The 27,437-nt window shown below is 36.8% G+C and overlaps 3 protein-coding genes across 4 annotated transcripts in view; 1 reads left to right on the top strand and 2 right to left on the bottom strand.

The window, feature by feature from the left end:
* The window catches only part of LOC134821246 (trafficking protein particle complex subunit 10-like), a 107,784-nt gene extending 88,921 nt beyond the window's left edge, over positions 1-18,863 (bottom strand). For both annotated transcript variants that reach the window (XM_063831949.1, XM_063831951.1), the window contains exon 1: positions 18,852-18,863. The gene's annotated coding sequence lies outside the window, so the exon portion shown is untranslated. The remainder of the gene's footprint in view (positions 1-18,851) is intronic.
* On the bottom strand, positions 30-18,146 carry LOC134821249 (uncharacterized). Its single transcript, XM_063831953.1, has 6 exons — positions 18,133-18,146; positions 4,963-5,090; positions 4,599-4,706; positions 4,381-4,476; positions 778-919; positions 30-503 (listed from the first exon to the last, which is right to left on the bottom strand). Exons 2-6 carry the CDS (start codon positions 5,077-5,079, stop codon positions 229-231), a joined length of 738 nt encoding a protein of 245 aa, XP_063688023.1. The 5' UTR covers positions 5,080-5,090; positions 18,133-18,146; the 3' UTR covers positions 30-228.
* Positions 16,820-27,437, top strand: LOC134821250 (casein kinase II subunit beta-like). Its single transcript, XM_063831954.1, has 8 exons — positions 16,820-16,893; positions 17,730-17,881; positions 23,028-23,174; positions 24,456-24,549; positions 24,912-24,989; positions 25,132-25,225; positions 26,219-26,286; positions 26,444-27,437. The coding sequence occupies exons 2-8, from the start codon at positions 17,738-17,740 to the stop codon at positions 26,461-26,463; spliced, it is 645 nt and encodes a 214-aa protein (XP_063688024.1). The 5' UTR covers positions 16,820-16,893; positions 17,730-17,737; the 3' UTR covers positions 26,464-27,437.

Below are 27,437 nucleotides of genomic sequence, written 5' to 3'. Positions count from 1 at the left end.
TCAACAGTGACACGAATAATACGAAGGTATATCACGTAAGTTAAATTAAAAGAACACTAAGTCCATTAAATACTGTTATAAGCCGATATTATGCTTTAAAATCAACATTCAACACCCATTAAAGCGTATCACTAAAAATTAAAAACTGCATCGGTCATTTAAATGATATTCTCAATAACTTAAAAGCTGAAAGACGAAAGCAGCCAGAATTTTACACCGTGTTCCATTTTACAACATTTTCCTGATGAGAGTGTTGATCTTCTCAGCACGGTTTCCCCAGGCACCCTTTTTACTAAAATGAACTGCCACTCTTCTGAAGCCGCCCTTTGGGGGCTGCAACTTGAAGGGGTACATGAACTCTATCAGCATTTCAAAATGAGGTCCTGCTTCGAAGATCTGCTTCACCACATCTTCCAAACACAGCAGACCTTGTTTTGAGAACTTGTTCTCGATAATCACATTTGAACTGAGAGCTGATTTCACCCCGTCTGCTTCTCCGTACCCTAAAATGGGAGTGTCAGTACAAGTAGCATGATACAATATATAGTGTCTAATATATAGTGCCCCACTGTTATTTGTTTTGAAACTCCCCGCCAGCTAGTCTGAGGTGACTCGCAGTCTATGCTGATAATATAAATACCTAGTAGCTTCCCTTGCGGGATATATCTGCAAATTATCAGCTCTCAGTGTCCACGAGTTTTAGTGCATATAATTCTCGGAAGGTATTATAAGTTTTAATTACAGCTCCTGTCACTAACTCAATCATATATAACTTACCATATTTGAAGATCAGGTCATGAATGGAACGCAGACTGGGATAGCCCCATGTGACATAGGGTTCAATGATTCTAATCTTTTCAATCATATTCTCTGAATGTTGAACCAAAACCGCATTGTTCATCTCTGTAAGCCTCAAGTGCTGAAAACGGGAAAATATTTCAACATCCTCTCCCTTAATTGTTTAATCTTAATACAAAGCCTGCTAAGAAGGCATTGGGCAATACCCGTTTTACGTTTCAACACTAGCTGAATAGCGTAAATATTTGACAATATTTTTCTTCAATTTTCTTCAATATATATTGGAACCTAATAATGAGGTCTGATCGTAGGGCCTGTCGTGATATCATGGATCGCTTAGGTTCCACCAGGATCTGGTAGTCCTCATAATTCTGCGGCCTCTATGTGTCGTCATCTCGCACAACTCCGAAAAACCGTTGTGAGTTTGGCATGTGAAAATTTGCAGCCCTACAGACATCGATTGGGTTAACGAGTTGTCGTACGTCACCTCAAGATCGGGTGACAGGGGGCTGAACAGGCCAGAACCCAATTGATTGGGTCGGAGGTCACGTGATTATGAGCCTGAGGTCACGTGACTATGACGTCACCAGAGCTGAGAGCTCGTTCTCCGTTTCCCGCTCTTTGGACCAGGTGAGCTTGCATGCTTGTGAAAGTGGGTGTAAGTACAGCTGTACTGTAGTTACATCCAATTACCCCTAATAGAACGAAGATTTATTTTCTGACAGAAAGCTAGAAATTTACCAAAATATCGACTTTGTTCAACATTTATTTTGATGACCACTCCTGACCTAAAATTGCACGAGAAATCGATTAAACTTGGTTTCAGAACTCAACAATGCTTCCTTATGCCTTAAAATCCATTTTTATCGATACAATAAACATTTTGATCCTGTGGATTAATTAGTAACAGGTAACAAATGCACAGAAAAAACCATCGCACTTACATTGCATTCTTAACGGGTCGATTTCGAGTGACCAATAATCGTCGTGATGATATTTATACGTCATGCGTTCCTGATCATCATCAGCAATCAAGAGACAGGAGCGGCGATTGCTTTAAATCAACGGTTTACGTTATTTTTTGTGAATTCGACCCCTGTTTTAACAGTTATCACACTTTGTCATTGAATGTATTGAGGATATCTTTACAAATAAGAGGACCAGTAAATAAAATTGTCACAAGTGTTTCTCTTACTCACTTTCGATAAGACACAATGCAAATTCTTACTTAACCATAAGATTCGGAATTTTTCAACCGTTGAAGAATATCGGAATTTTATAAAATATAAGTTCAATTTTTACAAAAAATCAACGAATCGTATGAAATTTCATCAGCAGTTAGTTCCAGAGTAGGGATCACAGCAAAACGAAGGAATATAATTTCTTGCGGGAATCATTCCTGAAATATTGTCGACAGGTTAAAGTCTACTAGCAGGAACCCGTCTAACCCCTGAGTGGTTTTAAGACTCAAGAGACTAAATAAATTATTACCTATTTAATTCGCGTTTTTGCGGAAAATCGTGTTAAATTTGATGCCGTGGTGTCAGTAAAATGGTACGGATATATATCGTCTCGCTTTATATATAGTAAGATTGTACTTCCGTCACTTGGGTGACATATAGTTGTTAAAAGCCTAAATAATAAGTTACATTCACTTAATATGGCTTATGTTTAGTCATATTTATAACCCATTAATGATGTGATCTGAAATTTAATTAAGCTACAGACGTTTTTTGTGAAGTAACAAGAAATCGTGGACCTTCCTCATGGTCACGTGAAGCTTCTTCAGTTTTCTAAAGGTAAAAGATAAATGAATAAAATCTGTTATAGTTTGAGGATCAGTTAACGAATTTTAATGTTACATAGGAAAAATGTTACAGCACAAACAAACAAAGTCCGTCCGTAATTCGCTGATACGTGCTCTATGTTCAAACTTGCTCCCTTCTTAAACTTCTGACTTAGTCTACGGATATTGAATAAAAAATTCACGTGTAAAGTTACAAGTAATAATGGGGGGGGGGGGGGGGGTGTCACATCCGTCTATGTCCGCCTATGTCCTGTCCTTTTTGGATTCTATGAGACAACGGACGTGTTTTTTGGGACATTGGCGGACACGGACGGACATATAGGGGAAACGAGTAGAACAGCACACGATAGATTTTCAGAGCATCGAAGAGCAGTCAACAGGCCTTTAACCTATCCTGATAATGCGTTGGCTGCTCATTATTCAGAGTTTCACGATAACATAGAACCAGATATTTCCTTCGATATTTTAGAAATTAACTTATATAGCACCATTAAACGTAAAGTGACAGAAGCTTACTACATTAATGTATTTAAACCTAGTATCAATAACAAAGAAGAGTGCGAGAAGCTTAAGGGATTTCTTTTACAACATATTCAAAGACAAATTTAAACAAATAGCACACGACCCTGCTGTTCAGTAGATATTATGTACTTGGACAGAGTGTAAAACGTGTGTACATCACTATTTTCAATGTAATGTACAATACCATTTGATGTAACCTGTATTCAGTGTGTGTAATTTTAATTTAGCATTTTAACTAGTATAGAAGCATTTATTATATACTAACATTTATAACAATTTTAGCCTGAAGATGGCGTTGACGCCGAAAATTTGCCCTTACTCCTAACTTCCTTGTTTCACTTGTCCTTGTCTCTTCCAACCGGATAATATCCAGATATCAATTAATCCACAGGATCAAAATGTTTATTGTATCGATAAAAATGGATTTTAAGGCATAAGGAAGCATTGTTGAGTTCTGAAACCAAGTTTAATCGATTTCTCGTGCAATTTTAGGTCAGGAGTGGTCATCAAAATAAATTTTGAACAAAGTCGATATTTTGGTAAATTTCTAGCTTTCTGTCAGAAAATAAATCTTCGTTCTATTAGGGGTAATTGGATGTAACTACAGTACAGCTGTACTTACACCCACTTTCACAAGCATGCAAGCTCACCTGGTCCAAAGAGCGGGAAACGGAGAACGAGCTCTCAGCTCTGGTGACGTCATAGTCACGTGACCTCAGGCTCATAATCACGTGACCTCCGACCCAATCAATTGGGTTCTGGCCTGTTCAGCCCCCTGTCACCCGATCTTGAGGTGACGTACGACAACTCGTTAACCCAATCGATGTCTGTAGGGCTGCAAATTTTCACATGCCAAACTCACAACGGTTTTTCGGAGTTGTGCGAGATGACGACACATAGAGGCCGCAGAATTATGAGGACTACCAGATCCTGGTGGAACCTAAGCGATCCATGATATCACGACAGGCCCTAGTCTGATCGTCATCTTCTTACAGCGTTCGATGTCTGTGTGAAGGTAAAATGGTGATATCCTCTGGATCAGGCAGAGGTTGAGTGTTATCGGGATTATTTCTTTAGTATAATCAATTTGACTTATGTCCCTTAAGCGCTTTTAACTACCGTTCACCGAACCTTGACTGCGGCTTTGTTAACAAGGTTTGGCCGGTAGAGGGTCCGCAGTAGTCCCATTACCTTAGTATTGCTGTTCCACTACTAAATATATTGGAACCATCACAAAACTCATCACAAATTACCTGGAGGATTTTTCTAACTTTCTGGGGCATCGGGCCGGCGATGTTTGCCATTCTCATGATGAACAAGATTTTGACTGTTTCTGGAACTTTCACAACCTGCAAGTCAGTGATGCTAAACGCATGGTTTCATATTTTAATTAAATATGTGACAAGATTAACAGAGCCAACCCAACATGGGAACATCAATCACCTTCTATTTTATTTTTGTAATAAACTACCTGATGTTTCAGTCTTGTTATCCGTTTATCGTTCATTCCAGTTCTGTAGCTCTCATTAACAAAGTACTCAGCACGTTTGAATGGTGCTTTAGCTTTCCCTACACGTTTCTGAAAAATTCAATGTTAATCAATTAGTTCAAATAACATTCGTTTTGAATTAATATTTGTATTACTAAGGAGAGTTACTTTAAATTGATCAACAGATATTTATTAAATCATTTGAATCAACAGCAGATTTATATAAAAGCAAATAAAGTAGTGTACTGTAATCTATAATACTATACTAGTGCCATATTACTATACTTTTCCATACTATACTAAATGGTCAAAATAAAATAAAATCTTTAAAAAACGAAAGATATACCTTCTCCTGAATCTTTTTCTCGATGGCTTTTGCCACACGCTCCTTGTTAAGCTGTCTTCTTTTCCTTAACAAAGCGGTTGGCACCGTTTTTAAGGCAGGTTGCTCTATAGGATCCATAACAAATCTCTACAATTATAGTGAAAATTAGAATGCTGAAATGAAATGAGGTATTTATATCCCGCTCATATGATTAACCAACATAACAAGAAAGGTGGTTAACCATGACAGAGCGGCTGACTATGAGTGAGGTGAGCAAATGTGTAAATGTGAACAAAAGTATAACTCATTATAAGGCAAAAAAATGATTAAAATATCTTTTATTGTAAACAACATACAACCATACAAATTTTAAGAAACCATACAAATTTTTATTTGAAATGAAGAACTTGAAAAAAACAGGCTCGACCTCAACAGAAAATAATAATTGGGTTTTTCAAAAAAGGCAATAAAGTGACTTCTATAAATAACTCCCCTTGGCTTTTTTATGTGCTATGATGCTCCAAAATCTGTATTAAGAATCTCAGCACGAAACTTTGAGAGAAAGATAACAAGCATTTCAATTAACTTTAAAAGTTTATCTCCATTGTAAATACGTTGATCTCTTTTGGGAGTAGATTCATCAGTGACAGATAATGATTATTCATTACACTTGAAAGATATCTCTCGGACTGTGTGAATGCCCTGATGTGTTTTGAGAGAAGATTTGTTCTGGAAAGATGAGGGGCATTCATTGCACTTGAAAGGTTTATCTCCTGTGTGAATACACTGGTGTGATTTGAGATTATATTTCGTAGAGAAAGATGAGGGGCATTCATTACACTTGAAAGGTTTCTCTCCAGTGTGAATACGCTGATGTGTTTTAAGATTATATTTCTGAGTAAAAGATGAGGAGCATTCATTACACTTGAAAGGTTTACCTCCTGTGTGAATACCCTGGTGTGATTTGAGAGAAGATTTGTCCTGGAAAGATGAGGGGCATTCATTACACTTGAAATGTTTCTTTCCTGTGTGAATACCCTGGTGTGATTTGAGATTATATTTCGTAGAGAAAGATGAGGGACATTCATTACACTTGAAAGGTTTTTCTCCAGTGTGAATACGCTGATGTACTTTGAGATTAGATTTATGAGAGAAAGATGAGGAGCATTCATTACACTTGAAAGGTTTTTCTCCAGTGTGAATACGCTGATGTGTTTTAAGATTATATTTCTGAGTAAAAGATGAGGAGCAATCATTACACTTGAAAGGTTTACCTCCTGTGTGAATATTCTGATGTATTTTGAGAGTAGATTTCCCAGTGAAACATGAGGAGCATTTATTACACTTGAAAGGTTTATCTCCGGTATGAATACGCGACGCTCATGTGCAAGAAGTTTAGAATTGAATTTTGAATGACTAAACATTCTCTCTGATAATGGTTCAGCACTTATCAATTCATTAGAATTTGGATTTGAACTGATCGTTTCTTGATGGTGTTCTTTTACATGCTCAACAAAGCAATAGTCATTCAGGAAATAGGTATCACATTTCGGGCAAATGAAACTATTTCCTTCCAGTTCATTACGCTCAGTATTAATCGCCAGATTAGGTATCAGAGTTAAATTATCATAATCCTGCTCAGTTTTAATCTCCTGTTTTATCAAGATTAAATCGTCAAAATCCTGCTCAGTTTTAACCTCCTGTTTTATCAGGGTTGGCTTGTCTAAATCCTGTTCCGTTTTATACTCCTGATTTATCTGAGTTAAATTGTCAAAATTCTGATAAAACGTTTCTTCAGCAGCAGCTGGTGATATGTTACTAAGCTCTGGCATAGTCAATTATCCTGCAATAATGTTATTGTAAATTGAAGTTTTAAGTGCTCATAGTTAAAAATGATAGAGAAAGCGAATCTTAATTTTAATTTAAACGATATTTACTTAGGATGTCCGCCAAAATCTCAGATTTTCAGACCAACCCCCTCCCCCTGTCCAAATTTTTAAAGCCACTCTCATGAGCTGCTCTGGGAATCGACTTCTCGTTTTTTTTATATAGGGTCATTGTGACATTATGTGTTCACTGTTTGAAACAATTTATTAAAATTATATATTGATTTTTTGAAGGGTTGTTTTTATATAGGGTCATTGTGACAATTATGTGTATATTGTTTGAATAATTTTACTTTATCGACTTCTCGTTCAAAATACAGGGATCTAAACTTACAGAGTAATTAGTGTCAAACAGTTGAAATAAATGAGAATTTTTCATTAATTCTGCCAAAATTTCCGGACGTCCGGATTTTCAGAAACCACCCCTCCCTATTCGCCGGATGTCCCTAGTAGATGGCCCCTATACGTATTATGTGTTTAACAACAATTTATATACAATTTTCATGGTGAACGAAATAAATTATTCAGGTATTGACACCAAAATTAGAATTCTATCATATAATTAGGTACGATTTTGAACCAGAAGAGCGATCAAAGTCCCTGATGTTTAACAAGGTTTCGTGTCAGCTGCCACAACCTCTACATTGAAAGATGTCACTACCAAAGAAAGACAAAACTTTAGGAAAGACCTGCTGTACACACAACCATACACACACACACACACACACACACACACACACACACACACACACACACACACACACACACACACACACACACACACACACACACACACACACACACACACACACACACACACACACACACACACACACACACACACACACACACACACACACACACACACACACACACACACACACACACACACACACACACACACACACACACACACACACACACACACACACACACACACACACACACACACACACACACACACAAACACTCATAACTCACTGTAGGGCCTGCAAAATCATCACCTTACATTTATTAATTCCCGACGTTATTCTTTGATAATTAATCAAACCCCCCTTTTGATTGACGATGTCAATCCGTCGAGATCGTTGCTCTGCGAAGCAGAACAACGATCGACGACAGATTCGATGCGAAGCAAGAATGCTAGTTTGCGCGGCGCGTCGAAGCGTCGAAGTCCTCTAAACCCCCCTTTGTATTTTTTAAAGAACAAAAACAATTTTCAGCGTTTCGATAACTTTTTACGGACGGCGCGGCACTTTGCCTATATGTTAGTTACTTTTTATTCATACATTTTATTCTTTGCTGTGCTTTTCTCATAAGTGCAAAATGTGCCGTACATGACGTCATGACAGGTTTAAGTGTATTTAATGGCGTATTATTCCCTTTTAAACAAATGATACTCACTTTGTATAAATTTCTTTTAATTAAAAACTTCTTTTAAAAGTAGCGCGCTCCGCTGGTTCACATAGCCATGTATTCTATATCACCCCGGCGAACGCCGCGGGCTTCATATTGCTGCGCGTGTTAAAATAAATTTTCGACATAAATTTGTCAGGAGATCGACTGTAATTCCGTTTACGAACCTTTTAAAGATATTTGACAGTGCCGATTCTATCCCTTAAAGGATTTTCAATAGTGCCGTGGAAAAATAAAACATCAAATTCATTCATCTGAACATTAGTAAAGGTTATAATGATATCAAATCAAGATTTCAAACGCGTACAATCATTAACCCTAATCAAGTATTGTCAACTGTGATTAAAGATCAGAGCAAAGTATGCTATCCTATATGTAAGCTACAATGAGGAAGAAACAGCATTATACAACAGTATTACAATAATAAATATAGGTATAATACCAAAATGTAACTATTACTGCTAATAAATACAGTTTAAAGATAAACTTATCAAATTTAAAATTGACACGAAACTAATACGCGGTTTATATTAGAATGCAACACAAACACTAAACACATCAAATAGAAACAAAAAAAGATATCTCACACTGTCAGTCATTACATATTACAATTATATAAATAACACCGAAGAACTCATATATCAACAGCTCGAGTAGCGCACACTACTAATACTAATCTCGAGTGTCTGACCGTGGCAGGGGAAGCGTCCAGGGTTCGATGCAGCGACTGTGATCTTTTAAACATTTTGTGAAAGTCGTCTTTGTTTAAGAAGGTCCACTTCCAGTAGCCCATTTTCTCCCCACATAACATTTCTTCATCCTCAGCAAGACCTGTTTTATTTTCCATTACAGTAATTCCATGTTCCAATGAAATCTAACTCTTCAATTTTAATATCAGCAGTCGGATCCTGAAATATGGAAGTGAAACTCAGTAAATTTTTACAGTCAAGTAATACTATAACTTCTATTCGTAAAATTTTACAAGATTTGTTTCCAGTTTCGGACAAATTCACAATATTACTACATAACAACTTAGTAATGTAAGCAGTAAGGGCCCTCTCCTAATTTTAATCTGTAGAAGTGCACGTGCAAATAACGCGCGACTTCAATGCAAAAATACGCGTGTGCTCTCGGCGCGCGCTAAAACTCTGCGCTGAAAATATTGGTTTGGTAACACAACGAGAGTTTTAAAATTCCCGCCAATTCCAAACTCCAGAAAAAGAATCCGAAATTTTGGGACAGCCTAAAACATATTTTGATTAATGCTTTTCGACTTTATTTGTCCGTAAACTGACAACTACAGTAAATCTATTTTCTCTACGAACTGGGCACGAGTTACTTGTTTTAAAATACAGCAAATCTATCTTCTCGGAGTGGGCACGAGTAACTTGTTTTAAAATACAGCAAATCTATCTTCTCTGCAAACTGGGCACGAGTCACTTGTTTTAAAATACAGCATATCTATCTTCTCTGCGAACTGGGCACGGGTAACTTGTTTTAAAATACAGCAAATCTATCTTCTCTGCAAACTGGGCACGACTCACGAGTTACTTGTTTTAAAATACAGCAAATCTATCTTCTCTGCGAACTGGGCACGAGTAACTTGTTTTAAAATACAGCAAATCTATCTTCTCTGCAAACTGGGCACGAGTCACTTGTTTTAAAATACAGCATATCTATCTTCTCTGCGAACTGGGCACGGGTAACTTGTTTTAAAATACAGCAAATCTATCTTCTCTGCAAACTGGGCACGACTCACGAGTTACTTGTTTTAAAAATACAGCAAATCTATCTTCTCTGCGAACTGGGCATGAGTCACTTGTTTTAAAATACAGCAAATCTATCTTCTCTGCGAACTGGGCACGAGTAACTTGTTTTAAAATACAGCAAATCTATCTTCTCTGCGAACTGGGCACGAGTCACTCGTTTTAAAATACAGCAAATCTATCTTCTCTGCGAACTGGGCCCGAGTTACTTGTTTTGAAATACAGCAAATCTATATTCTCTGCGAACTGGGCACGAGTTACTTGTTTTAAAATACAGCAAATCTATCTTCTCTGCAAACTGGGCACGAGTTACTTGTTTTAAAATACAGCAAATCTATCTTCTCTGCAAACTGGGCACGAGTTACTTGTTTTAAAATACAGCAAATCTATCTTCTCTGCAAACTGGGCACGAGTTACTTGTTTTAAAATACAGCAAATCTATCTTCTCTGCAAACTGGGCAGGAGTTACTTGTTTTAAAATACAGCAAATCTATCTTCTCTGCAAACTGGGCACGAGTTACTTGTTTTAAAATACAGCAAATCTATCTTCTCTGCAAACTGGTTACTTGTTTTAAAATACAGCAAATCTATCTTCTCTGCGAACTGGGCCCGAGTTACTTGTTTTGAAATACAGCAAATCTATATTCTCTGCGAACTGGGCACGAGTAACTTGTTTTAAAATACCGCAAATCTATCTTCTCTGCGAACTGGGCACGAGTAACTTGTTTTAAAACACAGCAAATCTATCTTCTCTACAAACGGGGCCCAAGTAACTTGTTTTAAAATACGACAAAGTTAACTGCTGAATGTTCCCGGTCAAAAATTAATTATAGTTTATATTAAAATATTGTCTATTGTCTATGTTTTACTATAATGCTGGGAGCCTTGTTGTAAAAAATAGGGTACATACCATTACTTGAAAGTCGTTATTTCGGAGTGAGCAACCATTTTGTTGACTAGCGAATCTAAATTGAAATAGTCGAATATCACTCAATTTCAGTTGCAGGTCGTCATCCTTAAAATTAAAGAGCAAATAATTTCATTTTGTACTCGACCTAAGTCAATATAAATAGAAATTACAGCAATTTGAAGTAACAGCATATCAAGCTATATCATACATATTACATAATTATGAAAGCCTCGCAAAGATCTCGAATAAATCTGTAAACGTACATTTAACGGTAAGATATGTAGATAGCGCGCAATAGTTGCTCACGCACAAAACCAATATGGCTGCCACACAAAGCAACAGACTGTAACAAAAAATGAAAATTGTGAATTCAACCAGCTTATTCACTATTATCCAACGCGACATTGGTTTGGGCGCATTATCGACACGTTTTAAATGCGCGAAACATTTTTGTGCGCGGCACTAGCATTTTAAATTTTCAAAATTTAAATCATAGCCAGAGTTATGGTTATTTTTCAAAACAAATTTTGAGGCAAATTTTACGTGTAAATTATCCATTTTTTATTCATGATCACTCATAGTTTGAACAATTTTCCTTGGATTGAATTGAACTCTTCGATATTCGATTATTGAGACAATTATCTAAAGAACAAGATTACTTTAAAACTAAACATACGTAATTTGACTTAACATGAAGCTTGAGGAGATTTTAAAAGTGAAATTCAATCATTTTGTGCGACGTATGAAGCCCGCGGCGTTCGCTGGGGTGTATATGTAATAAGCGCCATGAGCTGGCACAGAATTTTTTGTCTCTGATTTTGGAAAATTTGGTATCAAAAGTTGCCTCTAAGTGTGAATAATGAAAATTCACCGTTTAGCACGATAACGTCGAGCTGTATGTGGACCTTTTGTGCATCGCAATAGTGTACAAAGGACGAAAAATGGCCAATGGGTAATTTATTGCTTAAAATGCCTATAACTTCTAACATATTGAATATTTTGAAATAATTCATACAGGATCGTAATGAGCTTAGTCGGACGCAACTTTTAGTACCAAAATTATAATATTTGAAGAACAACATTTTTTGAAAATTTGTTCAAAATTTCTCTTGTGTTCAGATTAAAAATTTTTGAAAATAATTTTCCTTTAAATCTTAAAATATTAGTACTAAAAGTTTCGTCTCAATGAGCTGATTACGATACCATAATGTTTAAGTGATAATAACTGAAAATGTGAAAGTTATAGGCCAAAAACTAAAAATTTGCGCGTAAAAAGCACGCGCGGCGAACAAGCCGCAAGCGCCGTGTAGCATTTTTAGCGAAAATTGCTACACGGCGGATTTATTTTATTTACAATTTTAGACAACTTTTGGTACCAAATTTATCGAAATCGGAGAAAAAAGTTTTGTGCTCGGTACGCTTGGCGCTTATTACACTGACTAATGTGTATACGAATACTGCATGCCGCGCTTGTTTCACAAGTAGAATTATACTTCAGCGGTCGCGCGCTACTGCAAGCGAGATGGCTCTGGTTAGAGCAATAATACTGGTTTTAACAAGTTTATTATCTGATGTTTACTTCCCAGGAAACCTTACTGGCCAGCTGGCCTTACTTCGAAAGTAAAAAGCTAGTGGCTAGGCTTCCGGTTTTTTACCTGGGGACCTCAGGCTATCATGTTAACGGGTGATACTCGTAAAATATCTGTTCCATATACAGGACCGTCGACGAGTCCAACTCGGCGCCCGTCCTGGTAGGTTGTAAACCTACAAGCTATCATGTTAATAAACGAAAAGAGATTAGGCGAAATGTTAGGCTGAGCGCGGCCCAGTAAACGGTTTTTCGTAAAATGTTCATAAACAATAAAGGGAAATTTTCGATACAAGGAATACAAATTTTTACAAATTTGAATTTTGATCTTTATTACAAATTAAACATATTATATATAACCATAAAAGCCGCGCGTCGGCTAATTTCCTCAACTTGGATTATAGTAGTAATTTCAGTTGACAGAAGCTGAAGGACGTTGTCATACGTTGTATGACCCGCCGCGCACGAAGTGCGCGGCTCCTCCTGTATCGTCAGAACGATAGTTCTGACGATGGGGGTCGCAACGTGATACAAGAAGGACGGCAGCTCAAAAGTTAAGGCCCAGTGCACCATCGGAAAGATCAAGGACTCGAGTGCCAATAATGGCTTTTTCGAACCCATATTCGCCGATTTGCTGTGGCCCAGATGAGCCGGGCCCTGCATGTTACGTATCCCAAATATACCTTTGGCGGCGCGCGCTTCGCGCGCGAAAAGTGGCATGCAACGAATGTCAAGGAAATTTAAGACAAAGTTAATTTCGAGTTATCTTAAAATCTCCAAAAAAGTCTCATTTTGGGCCGATCGAAAGTCTAGTTTGCCATTTTAACTATGCAGATTTTTGTACTCTGATTGGCTGAATTGAATTGTGTCATTAGCTGCTTGAACATTGGAATGCGCCACGCATTGCTCTAACCAGAGCCCTCTCGCTTGCAGTAGCGCGTATACACATGGCTATGTGAACGCCACGTGGGCAAATCACTTAATTGTTAATGTCGCGCGCCGCGCGAGCTCAAGCCGTCTGTTTAAATAAAACCACCTTTAGTAACACGGCGAGTCAGTAAGGTTTGCTTCATGCTGAGTTATAGTTATATTTATTATGATATCAATAATTATTGTAATGGCAGTAAAATTTCAATTTTGTTTTCATTAAAATTTTGTTTTCCTTAACGAAAAATTAAGCCAACTTCCCTATACGGTCATATTACGTGATCAAAACAGTTGTTTGCCAATATCTATGTCAAAGGTGAACTCACGCGATACGTAACGTTTGTCACGTTTTCGTATAGATGTGGTTTTATTTGATGTAGTTGATGTAAACGATACACCCTGTTTATAAATTTAGATCCAACGAATTGAACTGGCTACTTCTACTACTTAAAGGGTTTTTATAAAATTTACTAAGATTTTTTATTGAATTTCATATTGAATTTTATATAGGGTCAATGCTATATTATGTGTATATTATTTGAATTATTCTACACCATGTGTATCATGGGTGAATGTTGGCGAAATCCGTGATTGCAGGTTAAAGGCAGAGGCGGCTCGTGGGAGTTGGCTGGCAGTTTTGTTGGGTGTCCAATCGACGGACTGGGGAGGGGAGGGGTGGGTGACTTGGGGTCAGCCCAAGCTCCCTCCAAACTATCGATTGCATTACACACAGGGCCTCATGTATGTGATGTGTCACACTTCACAGGCGACAGCTAACAAAAACAAAAACTTACAATATGGGTGAAACAAGACACCACACGTGTATGATCTCAGCCGCGCAGTATCATAACAGTCGATAGTTCAAATTGCAAGGTGTCCTGGACGAACAAATCATATAGATTACCTGTAGTTGGACGCGCTTGATGTGCTTTGTACCGTTTACATATAACTATGTACTGTGTTAAAACTGCGCGGCTTAGTCGTCCAAATGTAGGGTTGGACGACCAACAACACAAAATTTCACAAAGATCATGCATGCGCTTTCATTCGAACGTTTGAGTGATTAAAGAGCTTTCTATTGCGATAAGATATTTCTGAACACTATTACTAATCACTATTTCTATTTTTAAGCACCAGCCACCAGATGGGTGTCCATGGACGCCTGGACACCCTCAATAGCTGCCTCTGGTTAAAGGGCCAGGGGTCATTTGCATGTTACTTAATACATTTTTGTTTTCTTGAGCGTAATCATTTGGAAACCCCCCTCCCCCGTCCGCTGTCGAGAGACTGTGGGATACTGAAGGGAAAGGAAGCAGTTCTAACGAGCTCTTCTCAAACACAAGGATATAACTTGTGAACTCGGCTAGTATATATGAAACATTTGTCATGGAGTTGTAGAGGGAGTTATGTGCCTCGCCGGGCTAAAGTAGTGGATGACCTTGCTGTACGGCAAGTTAAACAAGGATCTGAAACTACTAGGTTCCGTACAGACTCAACTCTGCACCCGTGTCAATATGTTCATTATATGCAAGCCTCTTGATTTATAATCACCGAGTCTAGTAATTGTTTAAGAGAGTTCTCTGGCAGTTACGAAACTCGAGAGACTGTGGGATACTGAAGGGAAAGGTAGCAGTTCTAACGAGCTCTTCTCAAACACAAGGATATAACTTGTGAACTCGGCTAGTATATATGAAACATTTGTCATGGAGTTGTAGAGGGAGCTATGTGCCTCGCCGGGCTAAAGTAGTGGATGACCTTGCTGTACGGCAAGTTAAACAAGGATCTGAAACTACTAGGTTCCGTACAGACTCAACTCTGCACCCGTGTCAATATGTTCATTATCTGCAAGCCTCTTGATTTATAATGTGTGAACAACCCCAATTCAAATAAGGCTGATCCCTGCTAAAAGATTTAGTATCTACTGTGTTGTAAGGGTACATCAGTAAATCAGCTCATCTACATATTTAAAAACATTCAATTCAATCAGCAGTTTGCAGAGCACAATTATAAATCTTGAGCAAAATAACTGACGAAAAACTATTCTTCATCATGCTTTCTCCGAAAGGGGCACTTTGTCATCTTATTTATCCCTTGTAACTCTTCTCCTGAGGGATCAGGTTGAAGGAGACAGTACATCTAAATTGTATTAACAAATAACCATAGTACCATACCATTACATGACAGTAAAAGGTTGCGTAGCCTAGCCCTCATGACTAGTCGTTATTATCTTATCTTACCCCAGTCCCCTTCTCGACTTTGCTTTCAAAGGGGAAAACCACTCCGTTACACACCCTTGAAATCCCGTTTCAGTTTCATTGCCAACATAGCTGTGATAGAAAACAAAGCATGCAGAATCTCAAAAGTTCTTTTTGTTTAACTTGGATATTTTTTTCCTTTAAAAATTGTTTACCTTTCACATTCCACATCAGAGGAAGACACCATACTAAAAATAATTTGTAAACGCTACCTCGCTTCTAACTAAATTAATAATTAATTGTGTATGGATACTTGCTTTTGTGTTTTGTGTTTCATTATAATCAATTCAATCAAAATCATCGATTCAACTATGATAGTGTACTAAAGCCGAAATATACTTAGCCATGTTTCATAGCTATGTTTCATATTTGAGACCTGTAACTTCGCAGATGGTATACTGTACCTACTCATTTGAGGATTCCATCGCCAAAATTTAAAAATTTAATTTTTAGAGGCCACACCCAATCAACAGTGAATTGCATATGTTTGTGTTTGCAAACATGCCAGAAACTCCATTTTGACACATAATAATAGTTCATTAAAAGTGGAAATTGATTGGGTGATCATGTCATACAGTGATAGTGTACACTTGGGCTTTTTATTGTGGATCTAGTGTCTTGACATAATAACCTAATAAATCGAAACTCTTCATGCTTGACATGTACATCTCTGATCTCAATCATCTGATAACTACTCAGTGAGTTGCTGGAGCACCCATTTTTTTCAGTCCACAAGTTTATCTAAAAAAGAAAAGCACAATCCATTAGTACAAATTTATTTTTTTTCCATCATTCAAAATATCAAAAACGTTTTATTTGGAAAAAATAAGCATTATTATTTGATTTGATCTATTTCTCAAATTAGTGATAACAGCAAGTCATACTAGAACTTTCAATCTGTACTCTCCAACTGAGAAATAAGCCCAAACGTATTTGTATTTACATTTTGATGCTGTATTATATAATATTGTGTAATATTGTGTAATATTGTGTAATATTGTGTAATATTGTGTAATATTGTGTAATATTGTGTAATATTGTGTAATATTGTTTAATATTGTGTAATATTGTATAATTCTGTAAAATGAAAAATTTCATCATTTGGATTATTATTAATTGTCCCCATCTCGCAGGTAGCATGACCTCATAGTTGCCACCATTCACGTTACTTCCTCAGGATCCAGTAAATCTACTGCCAGTTCAGGTAACCTGTCATTCCAGTTTTTATTTTCTCTATTTATAACTTTAGCACTCTATTTTTTATTGACTGCTGTTGGGCTGTTGCCAAAATTATTTGCTGCATGCATATGGCCCAATATATGGTAAAGGATGTATGAACTTGAATTTTTTTGCTTTATGCATCACTTGACTTGAACAATAATGACAATAAATGCATTTTAAGTGCCGCTATTTTGTTCAACTTATGCTGAGCTGTGTATGCAACTTCAGAAAAGATAACTTATTCCTTGCACTTGAGATTCACACTGCACAGATCTTTCCAGTCTTTATAAATACAAACTTGAAAACATGCAAACGTTGCTTTGAAAAACACTTATGGATAGCTACTGAAGCAAAACCACTATTGCTAAGGTTAAACAGTTAAAAGTAGCTATATCAATATAAGAAGCATGATGTACTATGTAAATTATACTATGTAATGTACTATGTACTATGTAATGTACTATGTAATGTACTATGTACTATGTTATGTACTAAGCAATGTACTATGTAAATTGTAGTGGCAGCTAGATGTGTTCTAGTGTCAGGTTGTTGATTAATTACTGTTAATCATTATTATTTGTCGGATTGAATATTCTTAATATTATCATTGTGCTAATAAACTACAACATACATTTTAATATTAATCTTCTATTTAATACATCTAGAATACCTATTGCTGATCACAATCATAACCTTGATAAATTTAAAAAAATCATTATTAGAAGCTTTCAATGATTTGAAATTTTCACAAATATTCAGTAAACGACCCTTGGCCTTTTTTGGTAAATAAATTCTTTATAACTATATATCTATTGTCAGGTTCAGATATGTCCAGTTCAGAAGAAGTATCCTGGATAAATTGGTTCTGTGGCCTGCGAGGTAATGAGTATTTCTGTGAGGTTGACGAGGATTACATCCAGGACAAATTTAACCTCACCGGTTTATCGGACATGATTCCTCATTATAAAAAGGTTGGTTTTTCAAAATTATTCAATACTTTTCAAATTTACGGATTTCAGCAGTACGTGGTCATAAAATAGAAACTTTTTAAAATATTGACCCAACGGTCCAACCTTTTCATCATGATCAGTTGATTTGCCAATAAATATGATATATTAATGCTTTTCATACAAAGTTACAACACAGTCTTCATATGTTATGTATCCTGGGTTTGGACAGGATATTACCCGCCTAAAATAGTTCCATCGCGTTACGTAATAATCAATAAATGTAATAGATTTGCGGGTAAATGGCTAACATTAGACTAAGATTATAAGTGTAATGATTGATCATTTGCTGTCACGTGACAGATATCTCCAGTTCTATAATTTTAATTACCAGAAAATACAGGAAATATTTAGTGACAATCTTAAATATTCAACATGAAGTGGAGACTTTACTGTTTGTAGTAGCAGTGCATCCCATACAGACTGAATAAAGCAGTGTATACATTATATACAGACACAGTGTATACATTATATACATTATACAGTGTATACATTATATACAGATTATATACAGACATAGTATACATTATATACATTGTATACATTATATACAGTGTATACATTATATACAGTGTATACATTATACAGTGTATACATTATATACAGACATAGTTGGTGACGTCATGAGATCTAACCAGTCATGTTCTAATTGTGAGCTGTATTTTCTCTTTTGACATGGTTCCCTCCGAATAATGTTGGGAAGTCTGGGTTTTTAATTCTAGCATGGTGAGCATGGGCAAGTTCTGTTCTTCTTCAAATTGGTGGTTCGGGCAGTGATCTGAGGCGTATTAGTATAGTACTAGTTAGAAGGTACTAGAAGGTACTAGACAGTTACTGTAGACAAGCGTGTTTTTTAGTTGTGGTATTGCCCGTGCCTTTTTACACGTATGTTCACAAAATACAATCATGTAATTGGCTTGAAATGCCCGGGAACATCAAATTATTTTTTGATCACGGTACATTTCTCAAAAGTAAATCACGATAAAAATAATGACGGAGGCCATGATGATCAAGCTCCGCTAATGATTAATCATATAAAGAGACATTTAGTGTACGCTTTTTAAAACTGTAATGTAACAAGTTATACTCACCTGCACATGTAATCAGTAACAATCTTCTCATGTTGTACATAATATACTTATATTTAAGTTATATTAATTAAATGTTAAATAAATAAATTCTAACATTTATTACACGCTTCGACATTAAAATATACCCAACAAGGATGTATATTTAAGTCATTCAAGCCAGACTTAGTGTGTGTGTATATAATAATATACATAACTTTCTGTATTACTTGCTGGTACAAGTGCTATCTATTTCTGAAGAATACAGTGTTTAAGAGCACAGGTGGTTGTGACTCAATGATCTAATATTTAGCAAGTTGATGTTAATATGTTTGCTATGTTATCGACAAAGGCTGGTTGATGTTTTTATAATAAATCAACGTGTAATGTGTATATTATATTGGTCATTGTGTGGAAGTGGGATTGTATTTCAATTAAGCTGCAGAATTGTTTTGTTTAGATATGTATAAAGAATGTACAATGTAAAGTATACAATGTATAATATACATGATGTTAATTGTTAGCTCAACAGTTGATCAGTAATGTTACACGCCCATTATTCCCACTTTACACAACTTTTCTTCCTCGTTTGTTACTTATCATCTTACCACTTTCAAGATACACTTCTCAATGTTTAACTTAGTGTCACGTACAGTGTCACGTACAGTGGCTAACTCACGTACTGTCTGTCAACTGAGTCACGAGTGTACGTGACCAACTGTACGTGACACTGTCACGAGTACAGTTTGTCACGTACCTGGTTTACTCTCTGTTATTTTAATTACTAGGGGGACCGGGGAGGGGGGTGGGGTGGCCACGCGAAAAAAATGAGACTAAGCAGTAAGCAACAAATTTTGGAGTCTCACTTTTCGCCTGAGCTCACATTTAAACTACTAAATTGAACTTTTCGCAATCATTTTTTACATATTTTGATTTTTATTTCTCATATATTTGGATACAGGGCTCACCTGGATCGAGAGATACAATTAATAGAACAAATAAATGATCTGCAATAATCAGCTATTGTTGCAGTGACTTTTATTTCTGTTTTACATAGTAAGTCGATCGTGAATAATCACAGTACACTCGAATGTTGTGGGCGAAAATGACCACAGTTGTCTGCACAGTAGAAAACAATGGCAAGAAGTTATGTTAATGACTGATGTTCGCCACTTTCGCCATCAAAATGAACAATTCATCCGTGTTGGAAATTGCGTCAATTATTCTACTCAACCAACAAATTGTTCAGAATAAACTCATGTGATTCTGTCTTTAAACCAAAATAAGATTAAACACAGTACCCAGTATAATACCCATGTTTCAAGAGTTGCCCGATCTAACACTCAACTCTTGTGTCTGCACAACACCTTGGTAACACCTTGGTAACACCTTGGTAACAACTTGGTAACACCTTGGCAACACCTTGGTACCACCTACCCCGTTCACTTAGCATCCGAATATATCCCCGGAATAGTATACCCAAGGTTTGTTGTAGCACGGTGTGTGTCTTGTAGTACAGGATGTAGTGTAGTATCTTGTAGTGCAGGATGTCGTGTAGTATCTTGTAGTACAGGATGTCGTGTAGTATCTTGTAGTACAGGATGTCGTGTAGTATCTTGTAGTACAGGATGTAATGTAGTATCTTGTAGTACAGGATGTAGTGTAGTACAGGATGTAGTGTATTGTCTTTTAGTACAAGATGTCGTGTATTGTCTTTTAGTACAGGATGTCGTGTAGTATCTTGTAGTACAGGATGTAGTGTAGTACAGGATGTAGTGTATTGTCTTGTAGTACAAGATGTAGTGTATTGTCTTGTAGTACAAGATGTCGTGTATTGTCTTGTAGTACAGGATGTCGTGTATTGTCTTGTAGTACAGGATGTAGTGTAGTACAGGATGTCTTGTAGTACAGGATGTCGTGTAGTGTCTTGTAGTACAGGATGTAGTGTAGCGTCTTGTAGTACAGGATGTAGTGTAGTGTCTTGTAGTACAGGATGTAGTGTAGTATCTTGTAGTACAGGATGTCGTGTAGCGTCTTGTAGTACAGGATGTAGTGTAGTGTCTTGTAGTACAGGATGTAGTGTAGTACAGGATGTCTTGTAGTACAGGATGTCGTGTAGTGTCTTGTAGAACAGGATGTAGTGTAGTGTCTTGTAGTACAGGATGTAGTGTAGTGTCTTGTAGTACAGGATGTAGTGTATTGTCTTGTAGTACAGGATGTAGTGTAGTATCTTGTAGTACAGGATGTCGTGTAGCGTCTTGTAGTACAGGATGTAGTGTAGTGTCTTGTAGTACAGGATGTAGTGTAGTGTCTTGTAGTACAGGATGTAGTGTAGTGTCTTGTAGTACAGGATGTAGTGTAGTGTAGTGTAGTACAGGATGTAGTGTAGTGTCTTGTAGAACAGGATGTAGTGTAGTGTCTTGTAGAACAGGATGTAGTGTAGTGTCTTGTAGAACAGGATGTAGTGTAGTGTCTTGTAGAACAGGATGTAGTGTAGTGTCTTGTAGAACAGGATGTAGTGTAGTGTCTTGTAGTACAGGATGTAGTGTAGTGTCTTGTAGTACAGGATGTAGTGTATTGTCTTGTAGTACAGGATGTAGTGTAGTATCTTGTAGTACAGGATGTCGTGTAGCGTCTTGTAGTACAGGATGTAGTGTAGTGTCTTGTAGTACAGGATGTAGTGTAGTGTCTTGTAGTACAGGATGTAGTGTAGTGTCTTGTAGTACAGGATGTAGTGTAGTGTCTTGTAGTACAGGATGTAGTGTAGTGTAGTGTAGTGTAGTACAGGATGTAGTGTAGTGTCTTGTAGAACAGGATGTAGTGTAGTGTCTTGTAGAACAGGATGTAGTGTAGTGTCTTGTAGAACAGGATGTAGTGTAGTGTCTTGTAGAACAGGATGTAGTGTAGTGTCTTGTAGAACAGGATGTAGTGTAGTGTCTTGTAGAACAGGATGTAGTGTAGTGTCTTGTAGAACAGGATGTAGTGTAGTGTATTGTAGAACAGGATGTAGTGTACTGAGCTGATACACCCAGACAGTTTCCTGTTATCTTTCTCTGACGTTTAGAGTACACGTGTTGTAAACATGTTGTAAACTCAGCGCCTTAATATTGAGACTTTCCCTGCCAACACTGTTACATGACATACTTAATTTAATAAAGTTGACTGCTGCTGTATCTCTTAAAACTCGGCTGCAAAGTACCACAACTAATGGTTCAAGTGACGAAGGCCAAGCTTTACATTCAATTTAATGATCTTGTGGCAAACTGTAGTACATCTAACATTTAACGTATCATAATTACAGGTAAGTATAAGTTTGCTGACAGCTCATCATTTAGAACTTTTGACCATATAATATAATAATAGCTCTCCATGTCGGAGAGAAACATGAATATTAATAGGGTGACTGGTCGACACGAAAACATTGTTATTTTTGGTCTTTGTATCGATTACGGATATACAAGAATACACGGTAGTTCAGATGGGGTTCACACTAAATGTAATGGGAAGAATGTTTGATGTGAAGTGACAGAAGTTTAAATCGGATGTAGTGAAAGGTTAGAAACCACTCAGAGTGATGTGGAGTGACGTGTTAGCACTTCACACGTGTTTTATATTGTGTAACGTATGTTACACAATATCACAAACATCCTGTGTGTGATTAACAACCATTTCCAATCTCTGCACATTCTTATAAACACACATTCCTTACACATTCTTAGAAACTGATTAAACTCGTGTTAACATGTAACCCCTCAGGCGCTAGATATGATACTGGATGTTAACATGTAACCCCTCAGGCGCTAGATATGATACTGGATGTTAACATGTAACCCCTCAGGCGCTAGATATGATACTGGATGTTAACATGTAACCCCTCAGGCGCTAGATATGATACTGGATGTTAACATGTAACCCCTCAGGCGCTAGATATGATACTGGATGTTAACATGTAACCCCTCAGGCGCTAGATATGATACTGTATGTTAACATGTAACCCCTCAGGCGCTAGATATGATACTGGATGTTAACATGTAACCCCTCAGGCGCTAGATATGATACTGGATCTAGAACCAGACGATGATGGGGATGATGCGCAAGGTCAGAACGACTTAGTAGAACAAGCTGCGGAGATGTTGTACGGACTGATACACGCACGTTACATTCTTACTAACAGAGGGCTGGCTATGATGGTAAGTAGGCCGGCTGTAATATTTTAAGCAAAAAACCATATGCCCATATTTGGGCATACGCACCAAATTTGATAGATGTTGGACCATAAATTGTTAAATTCTGTGGACGTAGCTACGGTTCGTACTTCATATTAAGGTAATTAGATAGAACTGACAAAATGTTCCCACTCATGACGCGAGTACCATGATCGCTATACATTTTACATGTGACAAGATTTGTTACTTCTTGAAATCTAAATTCTGGGCACCTTCATGTTTGCTCCTGTCTGACGCTGACATGTTCTCTGTCTGCAGTGTTGTTAATTAATAGCAGCGCTAACTGTTCCTAGGTTATGGATGGTATCTCATTAAGTCTGGGATTAAAAACAGAAAATGATTAACAGTTACGATGTCTGAAGTCTGTTATATACTTTATTAAACATCTTTGTGCACTAATAATGCAGCTGTAACGAGGTATCGTGTAACGGATTTCATGAAAGTCCGCTTGACGATAAAGTTACATAACAAACGTATTGACTCCCCATCAAAGCTGTAATTTTGTTCACTAATTTTGGCCGTCATTGACAGATTACCTTTATTTGAAATTTCGATACCGCGATGACATGGCAGGCTGCGTGATCAATTACACCAAAATGAAATCTAGATATTAATCGGAATTTGTGAGGTCCTTTAAAAGGTTCGGGCTCGGTGATTGTCCGATTGGTTAACAATCTGTCGTTAGAATAATTTCAATATTACATGCGGATTAAATAAAACCATCCCCAGTCCCAAACGGTACCACTGTGTAACTATGTGTAATGCGGTGACAATATGCAGTGACAATATGCAGTGACAATGTGACAATCGTGTGCTATTTTGTCGAGCAATTGACAAGCGATAGTATTTGTTCTTATATCTCCTGAAACACTGTCACTCCGACAAATACACGTGCTTCACAAACAATTTTTATATAATATACGATTTTTATATGTAACACACTGACGGACATTGGACATTATACTTATGCGAGAATTATTATGAAATACTGTACGTTTACTGGCCGACTTGAACGTAAGAACAATTCATGTTTGATTGAGCAGTATATTTGATGAACAGGTGCTTAGTGACCTGTGACGGGGAAGTGCTGAAACACCCTGATTTAAAGTTATCCTGCTACCATCAGGGTTTAGGCTGGTGTAAGAATTGGTGTGTAAAGATGTGAAGTATGTACATTCCTGTTTCCTAGAGGTGAAATTAGTCTGAATGTTGCCTTACATATTAATAACATAATTTTTGTTTCAGCTTGAGAAGTACCAGAATTCTGAGTTCGGGACTTGTATCAGAGTATTTTGTGAGAACCAACTAATGTTACCTATAGGACTCTCTGACAACCCTGGTAAGGGAACTTCACCTTCAATTGGGCGTGACATTATGGTAACCTGATAGTTATTAAGATTGTGGAATTAGAATAAGACATTAAGTTGGCTGGTACCATTCCAAAATCAAAAACTTCTGGTTTTCTGCTAAATTTGAGATTTCAGAATGAACGTGTTTTTATTATTATATTTATCTAGTATCAAAACATGGTGTAATCAAACACTGCGATATGGCACCCTCTCCCAGTTCGGGGAATCGTTCACCAGATTAAGTTTCAACATGAAATATTCTAAATATTTGACATATAATTATTATCAATATGAGAAATACTTGTTTTATTATTAATCTTACCACACATATTTTAGAAATTTACTGTTACAGGTGAAAGTATGGTGAAGCTGTATTGTCCAAAATGTCAAGATGTCTATGTTCCTAAATCATCCAGATATCATCATATAGGTATGTACGGGACATTTAGGTATGCAGGTATGTATATAATAAGTATACAATGATACGAGACATACAATATACATATTACCATCTATCTTTACTGTTAGTATATCATCAAGTTCTATAAATCTTATATGATGTTATTCTTCAGATGGAGCCTATTTTGGTACAAGTTTTCCTCACATGCTGTTTATGGTCCATCCAGAATATCGACCTAAACCTTCCCCTAGCTCATTTATACCAAGGTAACACCAGTGTTTCTACGCGGAACATTGTTATTTGTATGATTGCAGTTGTAAGGTGTGATATTATCTTGCTTGATTAAAATTGAGCGTTAAAATCTTGATTAATCCTTGCCTGATCACATTTAACATTTATGATATGATTACTTCGTGTCTGGTCATTCTCTCTCTCTCTCAGTAGGGCCGAGCTTTGTTAATTTCATCTTAGACCTAAATTTGATTGAACACTGACGTGATTTGGCAACATGTCGCAATACGTATCAAAAGGGTCTTCTTAGTGAACAAATCTGTAGTGTTGACTGCGCAATATTTTAACTTCTCGCGCGCGCGCGTTTTCTCATTGATTTAGCTAGCTGTTGCGCCCATATCGAATTATGTTAATTCATCTATGAGATCAGACTAGAAACGGCCCATATATAATAATATACAATATGCTACATTAATAGAAGTATACGGTCGGCAAAAACTGAATCAAGCATAATATTGATATAAGTTAGAGGACTAGGCCCTCATGATAGTGTTGCATAGTTAGCGGTTTCTGGGACAGTGTTTATCCAGGAAATTAATTTATGACCCGTTTAACTCTACACTTCCTGCAATCCCAGCTCATTTCTCCCGTAAAATTTCTAACTTAACTGCTGAGCTTCTATCACAGCCTACTAGACTACTGCCGAAAGGGGAGAAACTTAACGTCCTTCACAGTGCCCATAATACTGCCCGTTTTTCCACATGTTGTGTTAAACATCTCATGTGTTTTGCTTCTTAAATGACGTCATCGTGAAGACACCTGGCATGAAGTACAGTTTGTTCTGGTAGATTTGCACAAAGTTGCATAACTAGTACATGCTTACGGTTACATGCCACATTTTATCGTCTCAACCATGTTATTTTAATGTATAAAACTGAGGAAACTAACGTTACTGCGTTGATTAACCAGTTTTCTAGTGTTTCCATTTTTAATCTGGTAACCACACTAATACGGATTCATTATTTCAGATTGTACGGATTTAAAATCCATCCTCTGGCATATCAGCTACAGGTTGAAGCATCTGTTCATTGGAAAGGTAAACTTTTAATTCTAGAACGATCCTTCCATTTCCTTTGTATGTAGATTATCCGATTAAAATTTGTATTAATGACAATTTCAAAGGAGATCTCCCATGTTCTATATAGGGCGATTTATCTTGAAAATCATTTCAATTGAAATAAGGAATATTTCAGAATCAAGAAAGAGGGCGTAAAGAAGATGAAACGAATGGTGGCAACAGAAGTATCGAATTTTTTAAATATAACGTAATAGCGAACTGGCAGCCAGAATTGCTCTGGTCATAGACGGTAGACTCTGAGCCGATTTCAAATGTTTGAAATTCCTCCACAATATTATTAATTCGATGCGCCATCCTTGGAGTGCTATATAATTTGTTTTTAGAAGCTTTCTCGTCAAAGAAATTTCATATAGCAGTTGAATAATGTTCTATACATAGTTTACCCTTTTGTCATGTCATATACCGCAGTTATATATATGTATATTTTATAAGCATTTTCGAAGCTGGATTTCGGCGTTACAGTCTAACCTACGTTTTCTAACTGTCTTACGTTTCTTCCTCGGGTAGTTCACGCTGTTACTTTCAGAATCAAAGTAAGGACAACACTAGTAAATGTAATTGCACTTGTAGTCATAATATATAATGCACTCTCTTGCGTTGACCAACCTTCAACTTCGTGATATTGGGGAGATGTTCTTTGTGCCGAATACATACTATCAGTCTCCTCTCAGTGTATCCTTCAGACCCAGAACTACACTGAAAATACACCACGTTAACCTTGAAGTAAGGTTCTTTCATTCAAATTTCTGATTGTTTCTGAATAGACTCAGTGCAGACAGATTTTAATGGAAATAAATTAGAATCTGTCTAAATTAGAATCTGTCTTCACTGAGTCTATTCAGAAACAATCAGAAATTTGAATGAAAGAGCTATAAAATCATGAGACTCTTATAATACTACACGAATCCACCAGATTACTTGAAGTAAAGGTTAATCTGGTGTGGTGTGACTTATTATAGATGTTGGCTGAATGTTTACCCTGAAGCGGGGTTGTCTTGTTAAATAGGTTGGCTCTGTCAAAACTTGTTCCGTGTGTAGCGCGAACATGAACCTTTGTGTATTAGATTTAATTGTCATTCGTACCAATCTTATTACAAGTTTATAAGCAA

The sequence above is a fragment of the Bolinopsis microptera genome, chromosome 9, assembly GCF_026151205.1.
Source record: "Bolinopsis microptera isolate Bmic1 chromosome 9, MBARI_Bmic_1.0, whole genome shotgun sequence".
NCBI lineage: Eukaryota > Metazoa > Ctenophora > Tentaculata > Lobata > Bolinopsidae > Bolinopsis > Bolinopsis microptera.
Note: the sequence above shows the minus strand (reverse complement) of the source record. Positions and strands in the feature narration are given on the sequence as shown.